The 27428-nt window shown below is 44.8% G+C and overlaps 1 protein-coding gene across 1 annotated transcript in view; it reads right to left on the bottom strand.

The window, feature by feature from the left end:
- dchs2 (dachsous cadherin-related 2) overlaps window positions 1–25749 on the bottom strand; it is a 205687-nt gene extending 179938 nt beyond the window's left edge. Inside the window, exon 1 of the mRNA XM_068032733.1 lies at window positions 23465–25749. Within this exon, the coding sequence (XP_067888834.1) occupies window positions 23465–25249 (1785 nt within the window). The 5' untranslated portion in view covers window positions 25250–25749. The remainder of the gene's footprint in view (window positions 1–23464) is intronic.
- Window positions 25750–27428: the final 1679 nt, after the last annotated feature.

Here is a 27428-nt window from a genome sequence, read left to right as displayed (position 1 = left end):
ACCATTGGCCTGTGACACTGCAGAGGCAGAATAATAGAACTCAATCTCTGAGCTCATGCAGCCCTGGTCACATTTCTCCAAGTGCCCAATCAACAACAGGCACCCCAACATGCCTTGATACTCATCCATGGAGAGTTCCACTGATCCTCCTCCACCATTCCTTATGAACAATTTGTACTTGGTTAGACAAACCATCTTCCACAATTTTCACATGTATTCCTAAATTTGGTAATCTACCTTTATTTCCACATTTCGGGATTAGGGGGTGAAGGTGGGAGAAAGCATTAGGTGAATTGCTCATTCGGAGATCCAATGTGGACATGATGGCTGAATGGCCTCCTTCTGTGCTGTAACAATTCTGTGATTTTGTGATTTCAGCCTTACTTGCATTGTGTGGATGAGCTCCAGATGTCTGTATATCCCATTATTGGGAGTTTATAGATTAGGGGACAGGAAATCACGTGCTACTATAGACCTGCAACAGTTTAAGGGCCACTGCTGTTTGCAGTTACAAAAACCAAGGATGCAAAATTTAAACTTGCATTCAAGCAGTCATCCTAACAGCAGAGCACCACAATTTTCAGATTAGGCAACATTTTAAGTCTCTTCCTTTGATCTAATACTATCTTTAACTTCTATTGTTAGTGACGGTTGGACCACTTTTTTTGTCTGGTTTTAGTGCCTTAAAAGGAATATATATTTGCTGCAAATGATGTATTAACTAGCAGAGACTAGCAAAACATTAGTGGTCAAGTTAGTATTCTTAACCAATCCATCATCGCATCCACCCCTCCCATGCCATTCTCATCCTATTCCATCCTTCCCATGCCATCACTCTGCCTCCATTTGGTTCGGTCCATGGTGATGGTCTCAGAGGAGTTGATATCAATGTTACATTTCATCATATTGGCTTTCAGCACATCCTTGAAGCGCTTTCTCTGTCCTCCTCTGGTGCATCTGCCCTGACTGAGCTGGGAGAAGACCTGCTTTGAGAACCTGCTATCTGGCATTCAAACTATATGACCAACCCAACAAAACTGATGGTGGATAATCATAGCCTCAATGCTTGAGAGAGGGCACTGATGTTGATGGGCCTGTCCTGATATGTAGGATCTTCTGCAGACAGCGTTGATGATATGACTCCAATGTTTGAGGTGCCTCCTGTACATTATCCATGTTTCAGCCCTGTACTGTAAGGTGGGGATCACGACCATGTGGTACACCATGAGCTTGGTTTCAGTTTTGATGTTGCGATCTTCAAATACTTGCTTTCTCAGGTGGCCAAAGGCCAGCAGATTTCAAGTGATGCTGGATTTCTTCATCAATGCCAGTATTCGATGCAAGATAACTTCCAGGGTACTGGATGTGTTCCACATTTTCCAGGCACTCATCCTGAATCCTAATCAATGGGGATGGGGTGTCTGCATTTGGAGCTTGCTGAAGGGGGACTTTGGTCTTCTTAATGTTGAATGTCAGTCCCATCTTCTCATATGCCTCAGTAAATACGTTGACGATTCTCTGAAAATCCGTTTCCGACACAACACTTACTGCAGCATCATCAGCGCATTGCAGTTCAATGATTGAAATCGGGGTGGTCTTAGTTTTTGCTAAAGTAAATGTTAGATTAGATTAGATTAGATTAGAGATACAGCACTGAAACAGGCCCTTCGGCCCACCGAGTCCGTGCCGAACATCAAACACCCATTTATACTAATCCTACACCAATCCCACACTCCTACCAAATATCCCCACCTGTCCCTATACTTCCCTACCACCCACCTACACTAGTGACAATTTATAATGGCCAATTTACCTATTAACCTGCAAGTCTTTTGGCTTGTGGGAGGAAACCGGAGCACCCGGAGAAAACCCACGCAGACACAGGGAGAAGTTGCAAACTCCACACAGGCAGTACCCGGAATCGAACCCGGGTCCCTGGAGCTGTGAGGCTGCGGTGCTAACCACTGCGCCACTGTGCCGCCCTTAGAAGCAGAGACAGGTGAAATTATCATGGGGAATGACGAAATGGCAGAGGCATTGAACAAATATTTTGTGTCTGTCTTCATAGTAGAAGATACAAGTTCCATACCAGAAATATGCAGTAACCTAGAGGCTAAAAAGTGAGGAAATTAAGGAAATTCATATCAGCTGAGAAAAAGTATTAGAGAAACTTAAGGAACTAAAATCTGACAGATCTCTAGGGCTTGATGGCCTACATCACAGGATTAGGAAGAGATAGCTGCAGGAATGGTCCCAACAGATTGGAAGTTGGCAAATGTTATACTGCTATTCCAAAAAGGAGGGAGGGAGAAAACAGGGAACTATAGGCCAGTTAGCCGAACATCAGTCGTTGGGAAAATGTTGGAATCTATTATTAAGGAAGTCTTAATAATGCAATTCGAAAAGCACTGTATGATTAGAACAAGTCAACATGGTTTTACTAAAGGGAAATCCTGTTTGACAAATTTATTAGAGTTTTTTGAGGATGTAACTAGTAGGGTAGATAAAGGGGAACCAGTAGATATAGTATACCTGGATTTCCAAAAGGCATTCGATAAGGTGCCACACAAAAGGTTAATTGGCAAGATAAGGGCTCATGGAGTTGGGGGTAATATTTTAACATGGATATATGATTGGTCAACAGATAGGAAGCAACAAATGGGCATAAGTGGGACATTTTCAAGTTGGCAGGCAGTAAATAGTGGAGTGCCGCAAGGAGCAGTGCTGAGCCTCAGCTATTTACAATCTATATTAATGACTTAGATGAAGCGACAGAGAGTAATGTATCTAAGTTTGCCGATGATACAAAGCTCTGTGGAAAGGTAAGCTGCAGGGAGGACACAGAGAGGCTGCAAAGAGACATAGACAGGTTGAATGATTGGGCAATAAGATGGCAGATGGAGTATAATGTAGGGAAGTGTGAAGTTATGCACTTTAATCGTAAGAAGAGAAAAGCAGAATATTTTTTAAAAGGTGTGCAACTTGTAAGTGGCGATGTTCAAAGAGATTTGGGTGTGCTTGTACAAAGAATGCAGAAAGTTAACATGCAGGTACAACAAGCAATTAGAAAGGCAAATGGCATGTTGGCCTTTATTGAAAGGGGATTGGAGTACAGGAGTAGGGAAATATTGCTACAATTGTGAAAGGTTTTGGTGAGACCACATCTGGAATACTATGTGCAGTTTTGGTTGCCACATTTAAGAAAGGATATACTTGCATTGGAGGCAGTGCAGCAAAAGTTCACTAGATTGGTCCCTGGGATGAGGGAGGTTGTCCTATGATGGGAGACTAAGTAAATTGGGCCTGTACTCTCTGGGGTTTAGAAGAACGAGAGGTGATCTCATTGGAACATATAAGATTCTAAAGGGGCTGCATAGGGTAGACACTGAGAGATTATTTCCGCTGGTCAGGAATCTAAAACACAGGGACATAGTCTCAGGATAAGGGGCCAATCATTTAGGCCTGAGATGAGGAGAAAGGGTTGTGAATCTTTGGAATTCTCTACACCAGAGGGTTGTGGATGCTCCATCGTTGAATACAATTAAGGCTGGGATAGACAGAATTTTGGTCTCTCAAGGATCAAGGGGTATGGTGAGTGGGTGGGAAAGTGGAGTTGAATCTTAAGATCAGCCATGATCGTTTTGAGCGGCAGAGCAGGCTTGATGTGCCATATGGTCTAATCCTGCTCCTATTTCATGTGTTCTTGATTGGAGTCCTCTGAGATTAAATCGTTTACCGTCCATTCGATAAATAAGCTGCACTCCAGCAGGGAGCTTGTCTCTAGTCAGACGGAGCATGGCAGCTAGGAAGATCGACAAAAGAGCTGGGGCGATGACACAACCTTGTTTGACTCCTGTCTTGACCCCGAAGGGGTCTGTAATGGATCTGTTGCTAAGGATCACCACTCGCATATCATGATGAAGCAGGCAAAGGATCGTGACAAATTTTGGAGAACATCCATACTTTGATGGAATCTTCCAGAGTGCTTCACAAGTTCGAGTCGAAGGCCTTTGTCAAGTCAAAAAATGTTATGGAGAGAGATTGATGTTGTTCGCGACATTTTTCTTGTAGTTGGCGAGCTGTGAAAATCATGTCAGCAGTGCCTCTTGAAGGCCTAGATCCGTATTGAGATTCGGGGAGTAGCTATTCTGCAGGTGTAATGAGTTGGTTCAGAAGGGTTCTTGGAATGATCTTTCCAAAAACGGAGAGCAGGGAGATGCCTCTGTAATTTCCACAGTTGGATTTTGTCTCCATTCTTGAAGATCGTCACAATCATGACGTCTTTGAGATCATTCAGGACTTACACTTCATTCCAGATCTGTAGGATGAGGACGTTGAACTTTAATGTTAGTTGCTCTGTTCAGTGCTTAAAGATTTCAGCAGGGATTCCATCACCTCCTGTTGCTTTTATCACCTCCATAGGCATTGGCGGAGTTCCAAGCTGATCTTGAACTCAATATCGTGGGATGGAGGTGAAAACACTTTAGTCAACAATAGATTCTTGATTGAAAAAGTCTTCAAAATGTTCCCTCCAATGGGTGTTTACAGCTTCCCTTTCCTTGATCAAATCACCCCCATCCTTAGGCCTCAAAGGAGCTGGTCCTTGAGTACTTGGGCCATAAATGATCTTTGTGGCAGTGAAGAAGCCACGGATATCATTCATATCAGCGAGATGTTGAATTGCCTTTGCCTTATCTGCCCACCACCTGCTCATGTTGCAGGTGATCCTTTGTACCTCTGCCATTGCTTGTTAGTAAGGCAGTTTCTTTTGCTTTGAGTTTGTGTCATTCCGCCAGGCCAGGTCTTGTGCTTGCAATCAATCAGTTTGTTGATATCCTAATCATTTTCATCAAACCAGTCCTGATGTTTCCTGACAGAAAATCCCAAGTGCATCTTTGCAGGCATTGATGATGTTGGATTTAAGGACATCCCAAGCACTGTGGACACTGCTTCTGGTCTTGATTGAAGTTTGAAAGTTTTTCCCTAAGGCATTGTTGGTGTCATGGTCCTGTAGTTTTTTTTCAAGAATATGCGGTTTGCCTTTAAGACCTGCAAAGGATCAGTATTGCTTTAAGAACCAGCAAGCCTCAGGAGTTATAGGAAGGTGCATTTTCATTGCCTTAGAAACAGCCATTTGGAGACTGTGCTTCAAAGGGTGCATTCTTGTTACCATAGATATAGCCACTGGGGGTGAGTTTCATGCAATACAGTTGTTACAATTCAGTTTTGAACTGGCTGTTAGTGGAAGACAGTTTGTTCTAACAGAACACACAGACACAGAGGGCAGCTGGTGTTAGCACCTGGAAAAAGAGCTCTCTACCATTTAAACTGAAGGAATAGTATTTTAGTCTGTTTATTATTATCTCTCAAAATTCTAAGAAAAAGTCAAGTCAAAACAGAGATCTCTGGTAATTTAAATTGAAGAAAGGGAAGTTAGACTGGGAGAATCTTTTATCCCTCAAAAACTCTAAAGTCAGATTGATTCTGTTGAAAGTGTTTGCAAGTCGTTAATTGTTGAAATTCGCTGGAGAAGAAAAGCAACATCCTGTGAGGACTTTGAACAACATCCTGTGAGGACTTTGAGCAACATCCTGTGAAGACTTTACGCAACATTGGATTGTTACTTTTTTTATATTTTAAATGTTGTTTATATCTTCATAGCATTTAAGAATTTAGTTCTTCTAATTAAAGAGCTAATTTATTGATTTAAAGCCACCTGGTTTGGTTAGCTTCATTTGGGGGTTAATAGATGGTACAATTTGGTTGGCTCTTTCTTGAATTTGGAAAGTTTTAAATGATATGTTAGCCAATCTGTGGAGCGGCGGGATTGAATTAACAGTGCGTTGGTCCCACCACAATCAGAATCATACATTTTGATTGGGGACTTCGACTGGAGCAGTTGGTCATAGCAGTTGGAATCAGTCTCTTTTGACTGGATCCTTCAGAGCTTCAACAGTGATCTTTCATGGACATCGCTCCTGCAGCATCCGGCGTTTCGGAGCCAATTTCATAGACATAATTGAACAAATAAGTCGGAGATCAGTCCAGCAGTCATCAGCACTTTTGGTGCAGACATCTTTGCAATTCCAGGCACGAAGCATGACATATTCGATCAGGTGCCAGTGTTTGGACCGTGGGTGTCGCCATGACGTTTTGTTCTTGTTCTTCTGGTGGAACAAGGTATTTCTGACGATGAGCCCATGTTCTGTGCATTTGTTAAGGAGAAGATATTTCCAATTCTTTCCCTGCCAATGGTTCCATTTGAGATTGGAATCTCTTCCAACTCTGGCGCTGAAGTCTCCAAGAAGAATAAGCCTGTCCTCCTTCAGAACCCCACAGAGAGCATGGTCAAGTTTGGCATTGAAATCTTCCTTGGTTCCGGCGCCAGCGTCTAGAATTGGGGCATATGCACTGATCACGGTAGCATATTGGCTCCTTGTCAGTTTGAAACAAAGAGTCATAAGGCGCTCATTGGTTCCAAGAAGGAAGTCACGAAGCTGGTTAGCAAGTTTATTCTTGATAGCAAATCCAACTCCATGAATTCTGCATTCTTCCTCTGATTTTCCCTTCCAGAAGAAAGTATAGCCACGTTGAGCTGCCCCTCTCCAGCTCGCCACATCTCACTCAGAATGGTGATGCGACAAGCACAGTGCGACGCTCCAGGTATTCACGCGCAGGTGTGTCCATGAGGGTCCTGATGTTCCAGGTCCCAAGCTTTACTACTTGTGTCTTTTGTGCATTTCTACTGCAGAAAGTGATCCCGCTGGACATGGTTATCCAGTCAGGAGATGCATGTTTAGGGCATCTTTTCTAGCCCCTCCCAATAAGAGATAAGCAGAGTGGATCCTGAAGTGGACTGCTCAATCGCAGTTACAGCTGCCAAAAAGCACCCCTGCCTCATCCAAGTGCTAGATGACCATCTTGTAACTGCTGCCTCCATGCCAGATCATCACTTGAAGCGTCCAGACAATACGATCCAGCTCCCATCGCCATTTGTTGGTTGCCGAAGGGCTTAGAGGATGTGCTCGGAAAGACTGATGCCTGTGAATGACATCTTTTAGCGTGGAGAAACCTTTGCACACCAGCTACCACTCGTATCTTGACAGAATGGCACCATGATCGAAAGGCAAAGAAACCAAGACGATTGGCAGGGGAGGGAGGGGGTAGTTCTGCTGCAGCTCTTGTCCACCAGAACAGCCTGTTCTACCACTGAGGACTTGTTTGCCACAGCCCTGTCTGCTGAGTATTTCTAGGGTTCCTGACAGGCCTTCACAATAACCAAAGCAGCCCAGGACATAAAGAATCCCACCGTACTTCACCCTGTTTTGACCCTTGTTTACTCACTGCCCAGGTTCCGCAGCGAGGATGAGGGCATGGACTTTGGAACCCGTTCTCTAGTTGGTTCCTTGATGTACTGATTTAGAAAACTATCTTGTATACATTCCATGAACTTGTTCTCCACACTATTACTGCAAATTTGGTTTGCCCAGTCTTTATGAAGATTGAAGTCCCCCATGATAACTGCATTACCCTTATTACATGCACCTTTAATTTCCTGATTTATACTTCGCTCTCCATTACAACTACTGTTAGTGGGCCTATAAACAACTCTTACCATTGTTTTCTGCTCCTTGCTGTTTCTTAGCTCCACCCAAACTAATTCTACTTCTTGATTTTGAGCTAAGATCCTTGCTCTACTATCTTTATCCCATCTTTTATTATCAGGGTAATCCCTCCTCCTTTTCCCTTTTGCCTATCTTTTCTAAAAGTTAAGTATCCTAGAATATTTAGTTCCCAACCCTGGTCACTTTGCAACCACGTTTTTGTAATGGCTATTAGATCAAACTTATTAATTTCTATCTGTGCTATTAATTTACCTAACTTGTTGCAAATGCTTTGCGCATTCAGATACATTAGCCATTACCTTTGATTTTTTCCAATTTTCCCTGACTTCACCTTAGTCACTAATGCCCTATTACCTTATCCCTTCTGGACTCACTGTGCTTAGTTTTACCCAAAATACTCCTCTGCTCTGGAGCCTTGGCATTTCCTTGCTGCTTTTGCATTTACCCTTTCCTGAATTCTTCTACCCACCCTTTCTTAGTTTAAGGCCCTGTCTACTGCCCTAGTTATTCAATTTGTCAGGACACTGATGCCAGCCTGGTTTAAGTGAAGTCCATCCCAACAGAGCAACTCCTTCTTTTCCCAGTATTAGTGCTAGTGACCCATGAAGTGAAACTCCTGCCTCCCACACCACTCCTTTTGACACGTATTTAACATAATCTGTTTATCCCTATGCCAATTGACACATGGTTCAGAATCCAGAGATTATTTTGTGGTTCTCTTTTTAATTTAGACCTAACTCCTCAAACACTCTCAGCAGAACAACATTCCTAGTTCTACCTCTGTCATTGTTTCCTATGTGGACCACGACAACCGGATCCTCCCCCTCCCACTCAAGTTCTTTTCCAGCTACGAGATGTCTTTAACCTGGCACTAGGCAGGCAACCAATCTTCGGAAATCCGGTTGTGCCTGCAGAGAACAGTATCTATACCCCATCGATGAGTTTATAAGACCATATTAACAATTCGCTCAGGCCTACAGACATGCCAGAAGCAAGACATTTATATATTAGAGAGAGTGCAATTTGTTTATTTAAAATAATATACAGACTTGCTATTTTGTCATTTAAGATAATTGAAACAAACAGAGCAGTCTTACAAATTTGAGACTGTAGGAACATCTGGAGATTTGTACTAGAGTACTAACAGGTAAAACCAGTGTTATCTCATAACCTAAAGGCAAAGCTCAGCATGAGTTAAAAAATAAAATTCAACAAATGTTTAATGCATGATGTAGCTTAACATCTCTGCTGATCCAATATCAACATTTTCTTCTTCTCATATCTTATTTTAGCAAGTTTATAAATCCTTCTAGAAATATTCACCAATACTCCATAAGCTTTCTAAAAAAACAATGCACGTTCACAAAAACCTCGTAATAAAAACCAGTACAAAATCTTCAATATCAGACAAAGCCATGTATTTAAATTTCTCACTTTTTTCTTCCTTATAGTATACTTGGGAGAAAATATTTAGGAGTTTTCATATTTAGTTTTTCAAAATATTATCTGGAGATATTTTTGATTCAGTGTCATATATCTGTCCTGATTCATAAATTTGATTAAAAAAACACTGTACCAAGATGTAAGGAAACAAGTCCAAAGTCATTGTGCAGCAAATATTCACTCAAAAATGTTGTCAACATCAGAATTTAATCGGATGACCCAAATTCTGTTTACTACTGGCATCCTAAGTCATGAAGGCAGCTAAACATTTATCCATTGTGTCACTGAACAGTACTCTGTGAACATCTAATGGTAGTACCAGGCAGAGAAAGAAAGTTCAGAACTGGAGGGGGGAGAAAAGAGAGAAATGGAACTATGCTAAAATACATATTATATAAAGCACATACTCAACTGAAAAGAGGTCAGTAACATTGGCTGAAAGGCAGCTAACACTGACTGCTTTTGTTCCAAGACAATAATTGTTTTTCAGTCTAAATACAGCTGTCCTGGTGCAGATGCCAAGAAAATAATTAGCACTGCCTAACTCACAATTCTTGCAAGCAAAATACTGTATGTACATTCAAAATTCCTTTACATGAGATCTACTACAGTGTTATGAAACATAATAATAGATGGCCAGGAAAGTATTACAAGCTATTTTTTCTCTTTCAAATGCTTACTATCCTGCTAATCATTTCCAGAGTTTCCTACTTTTGCTTCAGATTTCCAGTATTCAGTTTTTGCATACATCTCTAAAGAAACGTTAATTCTGAATGTTATTCAAACCCAACGTGTCCCAACCTTGAGTATATTCAATCATTTTACTATAAACGAACAGATCTTCCATGCCATTGCTCATGGTAAGCAAGAAGTATTTTAAAAACACGGGCATTATGTCTGGTATTACTAGGATCACTGACTTATTGGCATTGGAAACAGCTCTGAAACCTGAGAGCTCTAGGAAGAAGACCCAAGATCTGACAGTAGTAGAGGAAGATCTTAGGATCTAACACTATTTTAATAGCTGGTGTTTCAGTGTGGCAACTTTGAGATGTTGTCCTGAGATTCTGGGAGCACTATGGAAAGAAGATATGAGGACTGGGCAGGACCTGGGATCACTCGAAAGATCCTGGGACTTGAAAACATTGAAAATTAAGGCCTCAGGATGTGGGAGCATTGGGGATGTTTCTGGCATCCGGAAGTGCTGGGAAGGACGATTCTGGGCTTGCCAGCACTTGAGAAGAGTTCCCAGGATCCAGCAGGAGTAGGTAGGTTTAGCAGCAGGGCCCTGGTAGTTTAGGGGTGGTTGCTGAATCTAGTAGTTATAGGTGGAGCAGAGTCTAACAACCTTGTACTGGAAGGAGACTCAAGGAAATGAAATACAAACTGAGCATGGCCCCTTTCAACCGTCAGGCCCAGTCACCCTGCAAGGCATTCCTGCCCGTCAGCCTTCTCTACCAATCCATCTGCAGCCACTTTCCCCTTCTCAGTTATTCTCCCACCAACCAATTTCTCCATCAGTCAGTTCCTGTCTTTGAACTCTCACTGATAACATTTACAAGTAAATCTGATTATTACTAATAAAAAGAAAAATCACAAGCCGAGTGTTAAATAGCAGGTGAATCGTCAGGGACAGTACATGGCAAAGCGAGTGAAGAGCTGCCAGCTACAGTCTTATGGCAAAGTTGGTTGTTGGTGCGCAGTTCAGCTGAAAGGGTATGCAGGCAATTTAATATCACTCTGGCTGTGCTGGTAAATGCTGCTGCACAATGCATAGAACCACAACTGGAGTAAAGTGCCATCCAGCATGTTTCATGGGCAGGTTTTTCACATAGCCTGCGGAATTAAGGAGTCCAGAAGGATCAGCAGCTGTGGTGACATTACTAAAACAAGTAGATAGTGGGCTCATGTGCAAGGGACCTCTGCCATTTCTGCCACTACCAAACACATATTCCCCTCCCTTCCCCTTTCAGCATTGCAAAGGGACCGTTCCCTAAATGACACCCTGGTCTGCTCCTTAATCACCCACAACACCCTATCCCCCTCCCACAGCACTTTTCCATGCAAGTGTAAATCCAACACCAGCCTTTTTATCTCCTTTCTTCTCATCATCCAAGGCCCCAAACACCCCTTCCAGGTGAAGCAGTGATTTACATATACTTCTCTCAATTTGGTATACTGTATTCGCTGTTCACAATGTGGTCTGCTCTACACTGGGAAGACCAAACGCAGATTGGGTGACCACTTTATAGAACACCTCCATTGAAATCGCAAGTATGACCCCGAGCTTCAGTGTCCTGTCATTTTAATTCTCTACCTTGCTCTCGTGCTAACATCTCTGTCCTCGGCCTCCTGCTAAGTTCCAATGAAGCTCAATGCAAGCTTGAACTCAACACTGAGTTCAACAATAATTTCTTATCATAATCTCTGCCCCTGATTTTGTTTCATTTTCTTTGCATGTTTCAATGTTAATCTTATTTTCTCTTTCAGCAGCAGCTGTTCATTGTTCTGCCAACCACACCTCCTCTGGACACAGCTTTTGTTTCTTTACTTGTCCATTATTGCTCCCTTTGGCTCTGCACCACCAACTCTTTTGTCATTTAATGTCTTCAGTCTTCAGCCCTATCACAGATTTTCCCTTTTGTTCTTTTCCCACCCTCTCCCATTGATCTACTTAAAATCTATTCCGTTTCTGACTTTTTCCAGTTCTGATGTAGGGTCATTGACCTGAAACATTAACTCTGTTTTTCTCTCCAGAGCTAATGCCACACCTGTTGAGTATTTCCAGCATTTTTTGTTTTTATTACACACAATAACGGTCTTATTATTAGTCCCCAGGCCATGCTACTGTAAAGCTAGATATTGAGCATTAAACGTGAAATGCAGGGGCTGCTGAACCCAAGAGAATATTCAGTGCAGACAAGAAATGTAGTAACAACGACACCGTCAGTTCAATATACCACGGTCTATAATAAATATCATTTTCTTAGTTTGTGCTGCGGACAACAAGCCTTGCCTGTTGCCACCACATATCAGCTCAGGTGCACACTTCATACAGTTTTCCCAACATTTCAATTCATGGTCAGAAAATTAGGCGCTTGCCTGGATTTTCCAATATGCATTACAGGTAGGCAAGGCTCCCTGCCTACAGCACAAAGTTGGAAATTATCTTTTATGCCAAAAGGTATCATTTTTGATCTTTGGTTTCCCTATTTTCTCTTCCACCACCTCCTAAGATTCTAACAATCAAACTTTAACACATATAATAGTCACCACTATCTCTCCTTCCTCAGTGCAATTCTAGATAATAACAGCCTAGTAATCTTTTCCAATTACTTTTATTGCCATTCAAGTCAGCTCCTTTATCAACTGATGCCTATAAAGCAACTGTAATTGTACCAGTATTTTGAGGACATGGTAGTGAACTAAGTTAAGAACTACTTTCCTTTAAACTCTGCTACCAATGTAGCCTAGACAGTTGGGGTGAAAGATCTGTCCTTCTGAGACTGTTCTTGAGGAGCATTGCTAGTGGAACATTACTGTGCATCTAACCTATGCTATATCTGAGCTGGGAGTCACTTGTGGCTACACAGAGTATGATAGATCTTCTAACACAGGGGTCACAAACACGATGATCGCAAACTACTGGTAGCTCGCATAATGCTCCCGATCGCTCATGTCATCCTGCCAGCATTAATCCACGCATGTGCCCTGACGTTACCATGTACTGACATCAGAACAGGAAGAGCGAGCAGCGGCGCCAACAGCCAGTGGTGAATGCCAAGGGAGCGGCAAGCAGGGGGGTTGCAAGCACCAACTGGCAAGGGGAGGGGGCAGCGGGCAGGCTGTACTGGGAGGCGAAGAGAAGCGAGTGTAGGGAGGAGGGCCTGTTGTACCAAATTGAGCAGCTCCATCTTTATTACTGGCAGCGGCCTCAGGTGTCGCAAATGTTTGTCATTTGCGCATGCGCAAGTAGTGCATCACCTAGTGGTGGTGTTGTCAGCAAATGTGTTTGTTTCCTTTATCAGAAGTAGCTCTCACTCAAGAAAAGGTTGGCAACCCCTCTTCTAACAGGTGCATAAGGAATTTTCTCATCTTCAAGGAAACTTTTAAAGGGTCAAGACACCATCACATCTCATCATCATAGCATCTATGACCTCATATGGAACCTACTAAATCAAATCTCTCCTCTTTTTATGAACTTAGGGTTTTCTGAGAGGTTATTTCCCCCTGATATTGGTGCTGCTTTTATGCCTGTTTTCCCTTAAAAAGAGAAGACAATTTCACACATCTTTAAGTATCAGTGAGACTTGTCCCATGCAATGTTGTAGTTGCTGTGATGATCGCAAGCAAAGTGAGATGAGAGCAGTTTTGAGTGAAGGTACCAGAGTCTTTGGAAAGATGTCCCTGAGCAAAAATTAGTCTCACTGATATCCATGTGCTGAGAAAGCGTATGATAAGCAAGGATGTGAGTGAACATAGGGAATAGGAGCAGGAGTAGGCCATTCGGCCCCTCAAGCCTGCTCCACCATTCAACTAGATCATGGCTGATCTTCTATCTCAACGTCATTTACTCGCACTATCCTCATATCCCTTGATATCTTTAATAAGTGAAACAGTACAACTGGTAGAGAATGTTCTTGTCAGCAGGTCTTGACTTATCTTGGTCACCCTTGTAAGGTAATTGAACATCTTTCAATATTGTGTTGCAGTTCATGGAGTGATGGAGGGTGCACTGACTGCTTCTGCCACTTCCCTCCAGAAAGTCTGCAATGCTCTCCTGTCCCTAATGCCCAGTCTCTCCTGGCGTTCATTCTGTCAGCAAAATCTCCTCTGATTTAACAGAAAATAGGTCAGCTTTCCAGTTGCTGACACCGCAGCCTGCTACTCTTTCTGCCACCCTGCTGAGAAATAATGGTGTCTTTTAAATGCCTGCATCTTTTAAAGGCTATGCCAGAACTGGTTTTAGGAGGAAAGTACAGGTGAATGCATGGCTGGAGAAGCGGCGTAGGAGGGAGGGCTTCAGATTCCTGGGGCATTGCAAAACCAGTGCTGGGGCAGGGGAGACCTCCACAAGCCAGATATGTTGCACCTGAATAGGCTGGGACCAATAATCCCCATGGGACATAGGAACAGGAGTAGGCCATTCAGCTGCTCGAGCCTGTTCCACCATTCAATCAGATAAAGGCTGATCTATATCTTAACTCTGTCTATCCACCTTGGTCCATAACCCTTAATACCCTTGTCTAACGAAAACTTATCAATCTCAGTGAATTTCACTAAATTATTAATTGGGGTGGCAGATAATAATCAGCAGATTATCTTGGTCTTGTATGACTTGAAGCAATCAAATTTCTTGGCAACAGATTGAACATACATTAGTTGTGAGGCACCAGTCCTCAATGTTAGTGAGGAGGACTCTGCAGAGTCAACTGGGCTAGGATTGACAGGAGTCTTGTTCTGATCTGATGCCTGGGTTATTGCTAACATGGCTGTTGATTCTATTCCACAGCGATTGGACTGAGTAGTTTGCTAAGCCACTTCAGAGGGCCTCTTGTAGAACTGCAGTCACATGTAGGCCAGACTGAAAAGGAGTGGCAGGTTCCTTACTCTGAAGTTTTTAAAAAAATATTGAACTTAATAGTCAGCTTTCCTGGTGCTGGACAATAACTTATCAGATTTATTGAATTCAGTTTCACCAATCACAACCCACAAGGTTACTAGTTCCATACCACAGCCATGCCTGACATAAAAATGTAATCTGTCTTTTCAAATATTAACAGAAATACTATGCATGTTTCCTATTTTGAAAAGCAACAGAAGACACAAATCCCACATCAAGGCATATTGAAAACAGAATGGGAAATACAGATAAAAGGGAGAAAGAGAATAGAGTCAGAGAGTCACAGTAGCACAGATGGAGGCAATTCGGCCCATCGAGTCCATGCCAGCTCTCTGCAGAGCAATCCAATCGCCTGCTGTATCCCTGTAGCCCTTTAAGTTTATTTCCCTCAAGTGCCCATCCAATTTCCTTTTGAAATTGCTCATCGTCTCCACTTCCACCACCCTTGTAGGCAAAGAGTTCCAAGTCATTACCATTTGCCACATAAAAAAGTTCTTCCTCACATCTACCCTGTATCCCTTGGCCAAAACCTTCAATGTGTCCCCTTGTATGATCAACTGAGAACAGCTTTTCTTTCTCTACCCTATCCAATCCTGCCATCATCTTGTACACCTCTATCAAATCTCCCCTCAATTTCCTTTGCCCCACCTTCTCCAATCTAACCTTGTAGCTAAAATCCCTCACTCATGTAATCATTCTGGTAAATCTCCTCCGCACCCTCTCAAGGAGCCTGATATCCTTCCTAAAGTGTGGTGACCAGAACTGGACGCAATACTCTAATTGTGGCCTAACCAGAGCTTTATAAAGATTCAGCATCACTTCCCTGCTTTTGTACTCAATACCGCTATTTATGAAGCCCAAGATGCCACATGGTTTGCTAACTACTCTTCCAATATGCCCTTCCACCTTCAAAGATCTATGTACATGAATCCCCAAGTCCCTCTGTCCCTGTGCACTCTTTACACCTTTGGCTGATGGCCTACATACAGTGCTTGTCTTATGTTTCTGATCGTAGCCACTACATCTCCACTAATAGCTTCTATTACTGCTCCTGCATTACTACCTCTAGATTTCCCCCCAGGATCTATCCTTGGTCCTGTACTCTTCCTCATCTACATCCTGCCTTTGGCAACTTCATCTGCAGACATGAGGCCAGCTTCCACATGTACGCTAATGAGACCCAGATCTACTTCACCACAGCTTGTCTTGAACTAATTGTCCACTATCTGGTCTTGGATGAGCCTCAATTTCCTCCAGTTAAACATTAGGAAGACCAAAGACATCATATTGTGCTCCCAGCACAAAATCTGTACCCTTGCTTTGGATTCCATCCAACTTCCTGGCCAACATCTCAAGCTGAACCAGACTATTATCAACTCCTATGTTCTGTTTGACCCTGAACTGAGCTTCTGACACCACATGCTCTCATTACAAAGACCTCCTACTTCCACCTCTGTAACATCTCCTGCATCAACAACCTTCATGTATGCCTTCACCACCTCCAGACTTGACTATTTCAATTTTTTCCTGGCTAGACTTCCATCCTCCACCCCACCCTGTAAACTTTAGATCATCCAAAACTCTGCTGACATTATCATATCCCATATCCCTTCCATGACGGTGCTTCTGATATGACCTCCTTTTTCCTCAACCGAGGATTTCCCCCCACTGTGGTTGACAGGGCCCTCAACCGTGTCCGACCCATTCCCCGCACCTCTACCCTCACCCCTTCCCCTCCCTCCCAGAACCGTGACAGGGTTCCCCTTGTCCTCACTTTTCATCCCACCAGCCTCCATATCCAAAGGATCATCCTCCGCCATTTTCGCCACCTCCAGCGTGATGCCACTACCAGTCGCATCTTCCCCTCCCTTCCCCTGTCAGCATTCCGAAGGGATCGTTCCCTCCGCGACACCCTGGTCCACTCCTCCATTACCCCCACCACCTCGTCCCCGTCCCAGGGCACCTTCCCTTGCAATCGCAGGAGGTGTAATACCTGCCCATTTACCTCCTCTCTCCTCACTATCCCAGGCCCCAAACACTCCTTTCAGGTGAAGCAGCGATTTACTTGTACTTCTTTTAATGTAGTATACTGTATTTGCTGCTCACAGTGTGGTCTCCTCTACATTGGGGAGACCAAGCGCAGACTGGGTGACCGCTTTGCGGAACATCTCCGCTCAGTCCGCAAGCAGGACCCTGAGCTTCCGGTTGCTTGCCATTTCAACACTCCCCCCTGCTCTCATGCTCACATCTCTGTCCTGGGATTGCTGCAGTGTTCCAGTGAACATCAACGCAAGCTCGAGGAACAGCATCTCATCTACCGATTAGGCACACTACAGCCTGCCGGACTGAACATTGAGTTCAATAATTTCAGAGCATGACAGCCCCCCACTTTACTTTCATTTTTAGTTATTTTTTCTTCCTTTTTTTTGCATTCCTTTTTACATTTTTTACAATCTTTTTTTGCATTTATTTCATTTCATCTTAGTTTGTTCAGTTTGCTTACCCACTGTTTTTTTCAGGTTGTTTTTCTTCAGGTTTGCACTTGCTGATGTTCAATATTCAGTCTATTCACACCTAATCTGTACTAATGCTTTGTCTTTCAACACACCATTAACATATTGTTTGCCTTTGCTCCGTGACCTTTTGGTCAGCTATGTGGCCTGGTCCAATCTGCACCTTCTCCTTTGTTATCTCTTGCCCAACCCCCACCTCACTTGTTTATAATCTGTGACTTTTCTAATATTTGTCAGTTCCGAAGAAGGGTCACTGACCCGAAACGTTAACTCTGCTTCTCTTTCCACAGATGCTGCCAGACCTGCTGAGTGAATCCAGCATTTCTTGTTTTTGTTATCATATCCCATACCAGGTCCTGTTCACCAATTAGTTCTATCCTCGCTGACCTACACTGGATTCCAGTATCCCAATGCCTTCAATTTGAAGTTCTCCTCTGTTAGGATATTTTATGAAAATGGTGTAAAGCTATGTCTCTGGTCAAGATATCCCAGCTTGCTTTACTTCAGCACTTTAGCCGGAGTGAATTTTGCTTCTGCTTGTGAACAAAGGAGCTAAGAGTCAGACAAAGCTGAAGTCTCCAAAACTATAACCCTCATGTCAACAGGCAACACTTAAGTGGAAGAGAAAGCTGGTTGCTAGGAGGCACACATAACTAACGTGGGAAAATGCTCTAGTTTGTAGTATTTGAAGGTATCAAGGCCACAAATAATTAGTATAATAAATTAAAAGCAAAATACTGCAGATACTGGAAATCTGAAATAAAAACAAGAAATGCTGGAAATACTCAGCAGGATCTGTGGAGAGAGAAGCAAGAATAATCAGCATAAATAATTAGTACTTTGTTAACACAGTCTTACACATCCCTAAGAGGTACATACTGTATCTACAGCCTAGATAAGAATGGTTAGCACTGCAGCCTCACAGCTGCAGGGACCCGGGTTCGATTCTGGGTACTGCCTGTGTGAAGTTTGCAAGTTCTCCCTGTGTCTGCGTGGGTTTTCTCCGGGTGCTCCGGTTTCCTCCCACAAGCCAAAGACTTGCAGGTTGGTAGGTAAATTGGCCATTATAAATTGTCACTAGTATAGGTAGGTGGTAGGGAAATATAGGGACAGGTGGGGATGTTTGGTAGGAATATGGGATTAGTGTAGGATTAGTATAAATGGGTGGTTGATGGTCGGCACAGACTCGGTGGGCCGAAGGGCCTGTTTCAGTGTTGTATCTCTAATCTAAAAAAAAATGGGGCCACAAACCATTCACAGTCACCAAAGCAAAGTTAGAATGATGGGATCACTAGAAGACAGTAACTGAAATGTGGATGTGCAGCCTAAGGCAGCCAAATAGTAGAATTTTCAGGACAGTTGGAAGTTCACAGCTGTGCAAGCAGCCTTGAGAGCCAGAACCGATCACTCCAGGCCTAGGAATCAAGTGCATTACTTGCTTGTCAAGTTGTATTATAACACAATTGGCTCAATATATATTAAAAGTTACAAAGTGATTCCTGACAACGCAGCTCCCCCACTGACGTCATCAGGCTGCGCCGCGGTGCGCACATGCGCAGACGGTCTCCTGCTCTCTGCGCATGCGATGCGTTCCGGCTTGCCAGGACTGGTTAGCGCATGCGCCAATGACGTCATCGCGTGACGTGTGCTTCTTTGGGAAACGCGTCTGGTCGGCCTCTGCGCATGCGCTTTATGCAACGCCAACGGGTATTCACGCATGCGTCAACCTTCTGATATCCATGCATGCGTCAAAGCTTCGGCGCGAGTTTCTGAAAGTGGAAGGAGGAGAGGTTTCGTCAGGCATTTTATCGCAATCATTTAGTTGTTTTGGAGATTTCAGTCTGCTTCATTTTTATTAGAAAGAAGAGATTGCTCCAAGGTAAGTTGCTCTGCCGTTGTAAGTTGCTCTGAAAAATTTCCATTGTCTGGGGCACTGCATGTGCTCCAGTCCACTGCACTGCACTAAAATCCTTTCCATTGTCTGGGGCTGTGTGCAGGCAGTACATGTGCTCCAGTCCCTGTTGTAAGTTGCTCTGTTCCTGCACCCATTAGAGCCGTGCACATGGACACACAGCCACATGTTTCCCCATCCGCCCTTGAAACAAGCATGCAGAGCCGTGTGAGACTCCGCAATTGCCAGCTGCTGCCTGTCAAGCAGAGAGAGCATCCAAAGCGGTCAAGCACTTGGGGAACATTCAGAAAGAAGAGACTGAGCACTGAAAGAAACAAGCATGCTGTGTCCAGTGGTAGAACAAATGTGAATGCTCTTGCTGTGTACACAACTGGTGAGGTGGGAGTGCAGCCACACCGTTCTCCATCCTCAGTGTTGCTTGAAGGCAAAGGTAGATAAGAGCGACAGAAATGGAAGGTGATGCTGATAGTAGTAGGCAGGATTAAATGGAAGCGGATGGGAAGGCACACGAGTGGCATAATCCCTAACAGGGAACAGCTGGGCTAAATGGCCTGCTTTATGTTCATAGTCCAAAAGAAATGTGCTTCTTTTTCCAGCACCCTCACATCATTCATGTTTTCCCTGAGAGCAGCATTGAACCATCACGAGATAGGGGCAGTAACATCATCCTGACTCCTACAGCTGAGTTGGGTACTAAGTGATTCATTGGCGGTGTTATCAGTACATGCCTTTACTGCAGAACATAAAGCATGCTCAACAGTAATTTCATTGGAGGAGGGAAGCTCTGACTCTGATGTTCTTTCCTTATTTCTTTTCACGTAAAACATGGCCTTGAGAAAACAATCCTTGAGACTTAAGGTCAGCATTCAAGCAACGAAGAGAACTGGATCATGCTGCGGAGCTTGTCACGATACGGAAAGGAACCTTGCATTTATGGATGAAGTGGGAGCGCACATTGGGATGCGTTTGGGGAACATTCACCAAGAATAGACTGAGCTCAGACTCTTGTGACTTTGCCTTCTTCACATGGACAATACAGTAGTGGAATAGAGAGCCACGCGTTCATTCACCACAAGGCTCTCCAGGAACAATCTCTTTAGTTCTGCATAGCAGACTCGGCCTGTCTGTCTCACGGGAATGCTGGCGACACAACACTCATGTATCCATGCACAGCAGTGCCTTGAATGTTTAATGCACTTAATAAAATTTCTCAATAATTAAACCTGGAATTGATGAGGTTTTTCATGTTATTTTCCCGATTTTGCAACTGCACTTCAGATATTCAACTGCGGTATGGTCCTTGTGTGTGGGGGGGGGGGGGGGGGGGGTAGTGGGAGGGAGTTAAATTCAGAAGCTCCTGAAGAGACGGATGAAAAAGGCAGGGACCAGAGAGCTGCAATGTCTGAAGTACAGCTGAGAAGTAGGGGAGAAAGCGGCTGGATGGGGGATCTGCAGCTGGAGAGAAAGGCTGGATGGAGGGGGCCGGAAGCGAGAAGCCATAGAGAGCCACGGGGAGCGAGCGGCCGAAGACCTTGGTGTTGCCGGGTGCGGGTAAGTTTGTTAAGTCTTTTGCCGTTGCAAATTTATGGCGCATGCGTAGAAAAACGCACACCCCCCTCCTCCTCACGCTGCTGTCGCCAGCCACTCCGCTTCACGTCGTCACTGGGCCTTTTGCTCAGCCGCTCCGCTCCCCACAGTACCGCTCCGCTCCCCTCCATCATCGGGCCGTTCACTCGCCCACTCATCGGCCGCTCCTCTCCCCCCAGGCCCGCTCCGTTCCCCTCCGTCACCAGGCCGTTCACTCGCCGACCTCTCCGCTCCCCCCCTCCCCAGCCCGCACCCTCCCCCACTCCCCGGCCCGCTCCCGCCCTCCCTCCCCGGCCCGCGCCCCGGCCAGCTCGTTCGCTCTCTCACTCCGGCCATTGTGTGCTGACATGTGTTTGTTAGGTTGCCTCCGTGTGATTATTTGAGCAGCTCCATCTTTAGTCCTGGCAGCTGCCTAAAGTCGCAGTCTGTGACGTTTTAGTGGCACATGCTGCATTTGCACATGTGCCACAACAGCGCCCCCTAGAGGTAGCATTGTCAGCAAATGCAATCTAAAAGTTATTGCTGAATTATCCACTCAAGCCGGAATCACTCAAAAGTTATTGTTGAAGGACTAACAATCCTTCGTTGTGACAGGAGCCAGAGTAGGCAAATCCACTTTCACCTGCTTGAGTTTAAATCCCTTAATGACTTTGCCTGTCTCCAGTTCTGTAATTTCTTCCAGTGTTGCAACTCTCTCCGACCTCTCTATTTGGGCTCCCCATCTTCATCCCACCACTGGCAACACAGCCCCTTGGTCTCAAACTCTTGAATTCCCAAACTCCTCCACCTTCCGCTTTTCCTTTAATCCCCTCCTTAAAACCAAGGTTTTTTCACCCCTCCTAATTTCTCAGTTGGTTTGGCACTCAATTTATTTCTGTAAAGTGCTTTGGGGCAATGTGACATAACAAATTATTGCACAAATAAAAACAAGAAATGCTGGAAATACTTAGCAGGTCTGGCAGCATCTGTGGAGAGAGAAGCACAGTTAACGTTTCAGGTCAGTGACCCTTCATCAGAACTGGCAAGTATTAGAAATGTAATAGGTTTTAAGCAAGTAAAGCAGGGGTGGGGCAAGAGATAACAAAGGGCAAGGTGTTGATAGGACAAGGTCACAGAGAATAACTGACCAGAAGGTCATGGAGCAAAGGCAAACGGTATGTGAATGATGTGGCGAAAGACAAAGCATTAGTGCAGAGAGGGTATTAATTGACAGAAAAATGAACAGCCTAGCCCCAGGCACAAACATGAAAAAAGTGAGTAGGCATAGTAGAAACAAACTAAACTGACTGAAATAAAATAAACAAATAAAAAAATTAAAAATAAATAAAAAAGAAAAAATAACTAAAAATATAAAAGGGAGGGCCCGTCATGCTGTGAACTTATTGAACTCAATGTTGAGTCCGGTAGACTGTACTGTGCCTAATCAGCAAATGAGATGCTGTTCCTCGAGCTTGCGTTGATGTTCACTGGAACACTGCAACAATCCCAGGACAGAGGCATGAGAGCAGGGGGGTGTGTTGAAATGACCAGCAACCAGAAGCTCGGGGTCATGCTTTCAGACTGAGCAGAGGTGTTCCGCAAAGCAGTCACCCAATCTGCGTTTGGTCTCCCCAGTGTAAAGCAGACCACATTGTCAGCAGCGAATACAGTATACTAAATTGAAAGTACAACAAATAAATCGCTGCATCACCTGAAGGGAGTGTTCGGGGCCTTGGATAGTGAGGAGGGAGGAGGTAAATGGGCAGGTATTACACCTCCTGTGATTGCAGGGGAAGGTGCATTGGGAAGGGGACAAGGTGGTGGGGGTAATGGAGGAGTGGACCAGGGTGTCCTTTCGGAATGCTGACAGGGCAGCGGAGGGTAAGATGCGTTTGGTAGTGGCATCATGCTGGACGTTGCGGAAATGGCGGTGGATGATCCTTTGGATGTTGAGGTTGGTGGGGTGAAAAGTGAGGACAAGGCCCACCCTGTCGCAGTTCTGGGAGGGAGGGGAAAGGGTGAGGGTAGAGGTGCGGGAAATGGGCCGGACACGGTTCAGGGTCCTGTCAACCACAGTGCGGGGGAATCCTTGATTGAGGAAAAAGGAAGTCATATCAAGCATTGCCGTGGAAGGTTGCATCATCAGAGCAGATGCGCCGGAGATGGAGAAACTGGGAGAATGGAATGGAGTCCTTACAGGAGGCAGGGTGTGAACAAGTGTGCTGCCAGACCTGCTGAGTATTTCCAGCATTTCTTGTTTTTATTTCAGATTTCCAGCATCTGCAATATTTTGCTTTTAAATTATTGCACAAGTTAGGCTAAACTTTGGAAACATCAACGTGCCACCCTACATTTTCCCCACATTGAAGGCACCATATATATATATACAAATTGGAGTGATTGGTATAAACCATGCTGGTCAATATTTTTAACAAAGAATGAAAATTCATCCTCTACTACCTTAAACGAATTGACATTGTTGTTAAAATAGCAAAAACATTCATTGACAAGGAATTAGTGCATTTGCTGCGAGTACCGCGTAGCACAGTTTCAACTCTCACGTTATTCAGGGTGCGTGCAGGTGGAGACTGCAGTTCTAAACGGCTAGGACAAAGGAAAGGTCAAAGTCCACGTGTTAGGGCTAAGTCAAAGGTAAAGACAATGACAACAGCAAGGTCATGAATTAGGCTGAGGGCAAAGTTAAGGGAAAGGCCAGCGCCGAGGGTTAGGTGTAAATTTGAAGCTGCCGCCTGGTGATTGGTGTGTCTCGGCTGTCACTCACCTGAAGGAAGCAGGTCCCGGGGCCCGTGTGCTCCCGCACAGTCGCGCTGTACAGCTGCCGCTCGAAGACCGGCTCGTTGTCGTTCACATCCTCGATGTGCAGCAAGACTGTGGCGGTGGAGGAGAGGGGCGGCTCCCCTAGGTCCCGGGCCAGCACCAGCAGGCGGATCACCTCATGGATCTCCCGGTCCAGCCATGAAACCGCCTCCGCCGTCGTGCTGATGAATCCCGTCATCGGGTCGATGTAAAACGGCGGCGGGGCGTCGCGCTCCAAAATGGCGTACCTAATGGCGCCATTGTCTCCCGCATCCGGGTCATGCGCGCACACCCGCAGCAGCGCGGCCCCGCCGGCGGGAAACGGGCCTTCGGGGACGCGCGCCACGTACACGTCGCGCTGGAAAGCGGGCGCGTTGTCGTTGATGTCAGTGACGCGCAGGTCAAGCGAGCGCTCAGTGCGCAGCGGCGGCGAGGCCGAGTCGGCGACGTTCAGGGTCAGGCGGTGCGAGTCGCGCTGTTCACGGTCAAGGCGGCCGCTCACACACAGCAGGTAGACGGAGCGGAGCGGAGACTCCAACAGCTCGAAGCTATCGCTCCGCCCGCCTTCCTCCTCCTGCAGCCACAGCCGTAGCTCACCGCCCGGCCCCAGGTCCGGATCCCACACCGACACCCTGGCCACCAGGTGCCCGCGGGCCGCCCCTTCTGACACCTCAGCCTGGCCGCTCCGGCTCAGGTATAGGATGCTGATGGACGGCTGGTTGTCATTGAGGTCGAGCAGTCGCACCGAGAGGAAGGCGCTGCCCAGCTCGGCTGGGGAACCATGGTCCCGGGCTCGGATAACCAGCTGGTGCCAGGGGCGACTCTCCCGGTCCAGCGCCTTCTGCACCCGCACTTGGCCGCTCCGGCTGTCCATGGCGAAGTGGCCGCTCGGATCGCTTTGTCTCCGGTCGATCTCATAGGTGATGAAGCCGTTGCTTCCTTCGTCTGGGTCGCTGGCCTGGAGCTGGAAGACCCGGGTTCCCGGGGCCGCGTTTTCCCAAATCCAGGTTTCATATTCAGTCTGGTTAAACCTGGGCTGGTTGTCATTTTCATCCAAGACCTTGATGTCCAGCTGCATCCTCCCCGTCTTCGGGGGAGTGTCCCCATCGAAAGCCTGGACAGTGAGGAAATGAAAGGCGGTGGTCTCCCGGTCCAGGGGGCCGATTAGTACAAGATTTAGACGGAGACTGTTGACCCCTTTCTCGGACTGAAGTTGAAATGTCCCCGGGTTTCCTTGGGTGATCGCATAACCTTGGATGCTAAACTTTTCCGAGTCTGGGTCCCAGGCTTCGTCTAGTTGAAATCTTGTCCCAATCGGGGTTAATTCCGAGATATTGAGTTGGATTTTATCCCTGGGGAAAACCGGCGTGTGATCATTTACATCCTTAACCAAGATTTCCACCTGGACTATCTGCCCTGTTAAAGTTACAGCCACGAATTCATATCGATCTGTAGTCTCCCGGTCTAGTACTTTCGCTGTTTTTATAATTCCGGTGACCAGATCGACGTTTAGATCACTAAAAATGACCGATTCTTCGCTTTCCGAAATGAAGTAGCCACCGGCTGGTGTCTCCGTGGGGAAGACATTGCTGATATCTCCCACAATAGTCTCTGGTGGTTGTCCTTCATCTATAGATAAACTCAATCTGTGTGATAGGACAACCTGACAAGTCTCCCAAAATAGTGCAGTTTGAATGAATAATCTGAGGCATTCATAGTATTTTTTCCGATAATAGAAATGTTTTACCATTTTTTCTGACTTCGCTGCATTTTATATAATGAATAAAAATAAACGGGTTCACCAAGAGCAATCAAAACATCGCACGCTAAGCATCGTTCTGGTATTCACGTGTTTCCGATAATACAACGCATCAAAGCCGCCGAACCTGCTCTGAATAACCGTGATGTTGAATTCCTGTGTTAAAATCCCAGATGACTTGGGCTACGAAGTAAATTTTATCGAAGTTTATCATTTGTGAATATGTTTTCTTCCTGGGTTCTCGCTGAGTCCCAATACGTAATGATCATAACTTTTATTCTTTAAACTCAAAGTCTGCTCAGTCACTAGATTTTAAGTGTAATAAATATTGGGTACCGAACCTGCACCGTATTCTCTTGTGATCACCTCGGCTTCTTGCTTTCGCTACTGTCTTCTCGCTACCAATTATAGCGACTTGCGTATGGAACATGTGACGAACTCCAGCTGGTTAAAGAAGTACAGAGTCGGACTGTATTATGGCTTTTGTTAAATTCCATGCTAAGTCTACATGAGAAGATAATCGCGGCTCAGTGCATAGAATCAATCAGCACAGAAAAAGGCCATTCGGCTTCTCAGTCTTTGCCTAGTCCCACGCCACTGCTCTTTTCCCAAAGCCTTGCAAAATTTCCTTTTAAGTATATATCCAATTCCCTTTTGAAAGTTACTATTGAATGTGTTTCCACCGCCCTCTTAGGCTGTGCATTCCAGATCATAGCAACTCACTGTAAAAAAAAATCCTTATTTCCCCTTTGAATCTGTTGACAACTATCTTCAATCTGTGTCTTCTGGTTGCAGAGCCTCCTACCACTGGAAACAGTTTACTTATTTTATCAAAACCCCTCATAACTTTGAACCTCGATCACAATCAGAAGGCTGCAATTCACATTCCACAACCAGAAAAGAAATGCCTGCCTGAGGAAAGAACTCTTTTGATATGGAGTGTCTAAAGCCCGCTGTCCTGGAATAGTATTAATGCTTCCCCTGTACTGTAGTTCCATTATTTCAAGTGGTAAACTGCAATTTTCAAAATCTCAGTTTAGAGGTTTGGAAAGGACGGTAAGATTTTAGACATTTTCATTTTGGGAATAGGTTTTTTGTTCATGGGATATGGGCACCTGCATTCATTGTCCATCCCTAGTTATCCTGAGAAGGTGATGAAGGGAATCCTCCTTGAACTGCTACAGTCCCTATGCTAGTGTTGTTCCTACAATGGCGGTTAGGGAATTTCATGATCTTGAACCAATAACAATGTGCAATGAATTGGAGGAGAACTTGGAGATGATAATGTTTCCATGATATCGTTACTCTTGTTTTTCTCAGTGGTAGTGGTCACAGAGCTGGGAGATGCTATTGAAATAAATTTGATGATTTGCTTAAATGCGTCCTATAGGTTGTGCACTTGTAGCCATAGTGTGTACGTGTTGGAGAAGCTGGATATTGAGTTCAATAGTGAAGGTACCAAACCAGCTGTCTATTTTATCCTAGTCTTCAGCTTCTTTGGTGTTGTGGCTGCTGCATCCAACCAAGCAAGTGGTGAGAGTTCTATTGCATTCCTGATTTGAGCTTTGTAGATGGTGCCAAGGCTTTGAGGGATCAGAAGATGAACCACTAATCACAGAGTATCAGGCCTCTGCCCTGCTGTTGTAGCCACATCGTTAATATGATTGTTCCAGATTGTAACAATATTTAAGTTATGCACAGTATTGAAAATGATCTGCTGTATAATGTTTTGATGATAATTAAATAAAATGTAAATAATTGATCTTTTTTCATTCTTAAGATGTGGGCGGTGTTGGAAAGACTGATATTTATTAGCCACCCTATTTGCCCTCAAGAGGATGGTGGTGGACTTTCTGCTTGAATCACTGCTAATAGTTTGATACAATTGAATGGCTTGCTAGATCACTTCAGAGGGCAGTTAAGAATCAACCAGGTTGGTATGAGATTGGAGTAACATCTACGCCGGACCAGGTAATGGCAGCAGCTTTCCTTTCCCGAAGGGCATTAGTGAACTAATTGGATTTTGGGCACGAGCTTTAGTCTGAACAATATAGTTACACAGTGTGGTGTGTCATGCTTACTAAGGGAACAGTGATGAAATATGAAATGTACTGGAGGAATTATGAAATAAAAGTCAACTGTTCAACTGAACTACAAATGGACACAATTA

Source organism: Heterodontus francisci, chromosome 1 (assembly GCF_036365525.1).
Source record: "Heterodontus francisci isolate sHetFra1 chromosome 1, sHetFra1.hap1, whole genome shotgun sequence".
Taxonomy (NCBI): Eukaryota; Metazoa; Chordata; class Chondrichthyes; order Heterodontiformes; family Heterodontidae; genus Heterodontus; species Heterodontus francisci.
Note: the sequence above shows the minus strand (reverse complement) of the source record. Positions and strands in the feature narration are given on the sequence as shown.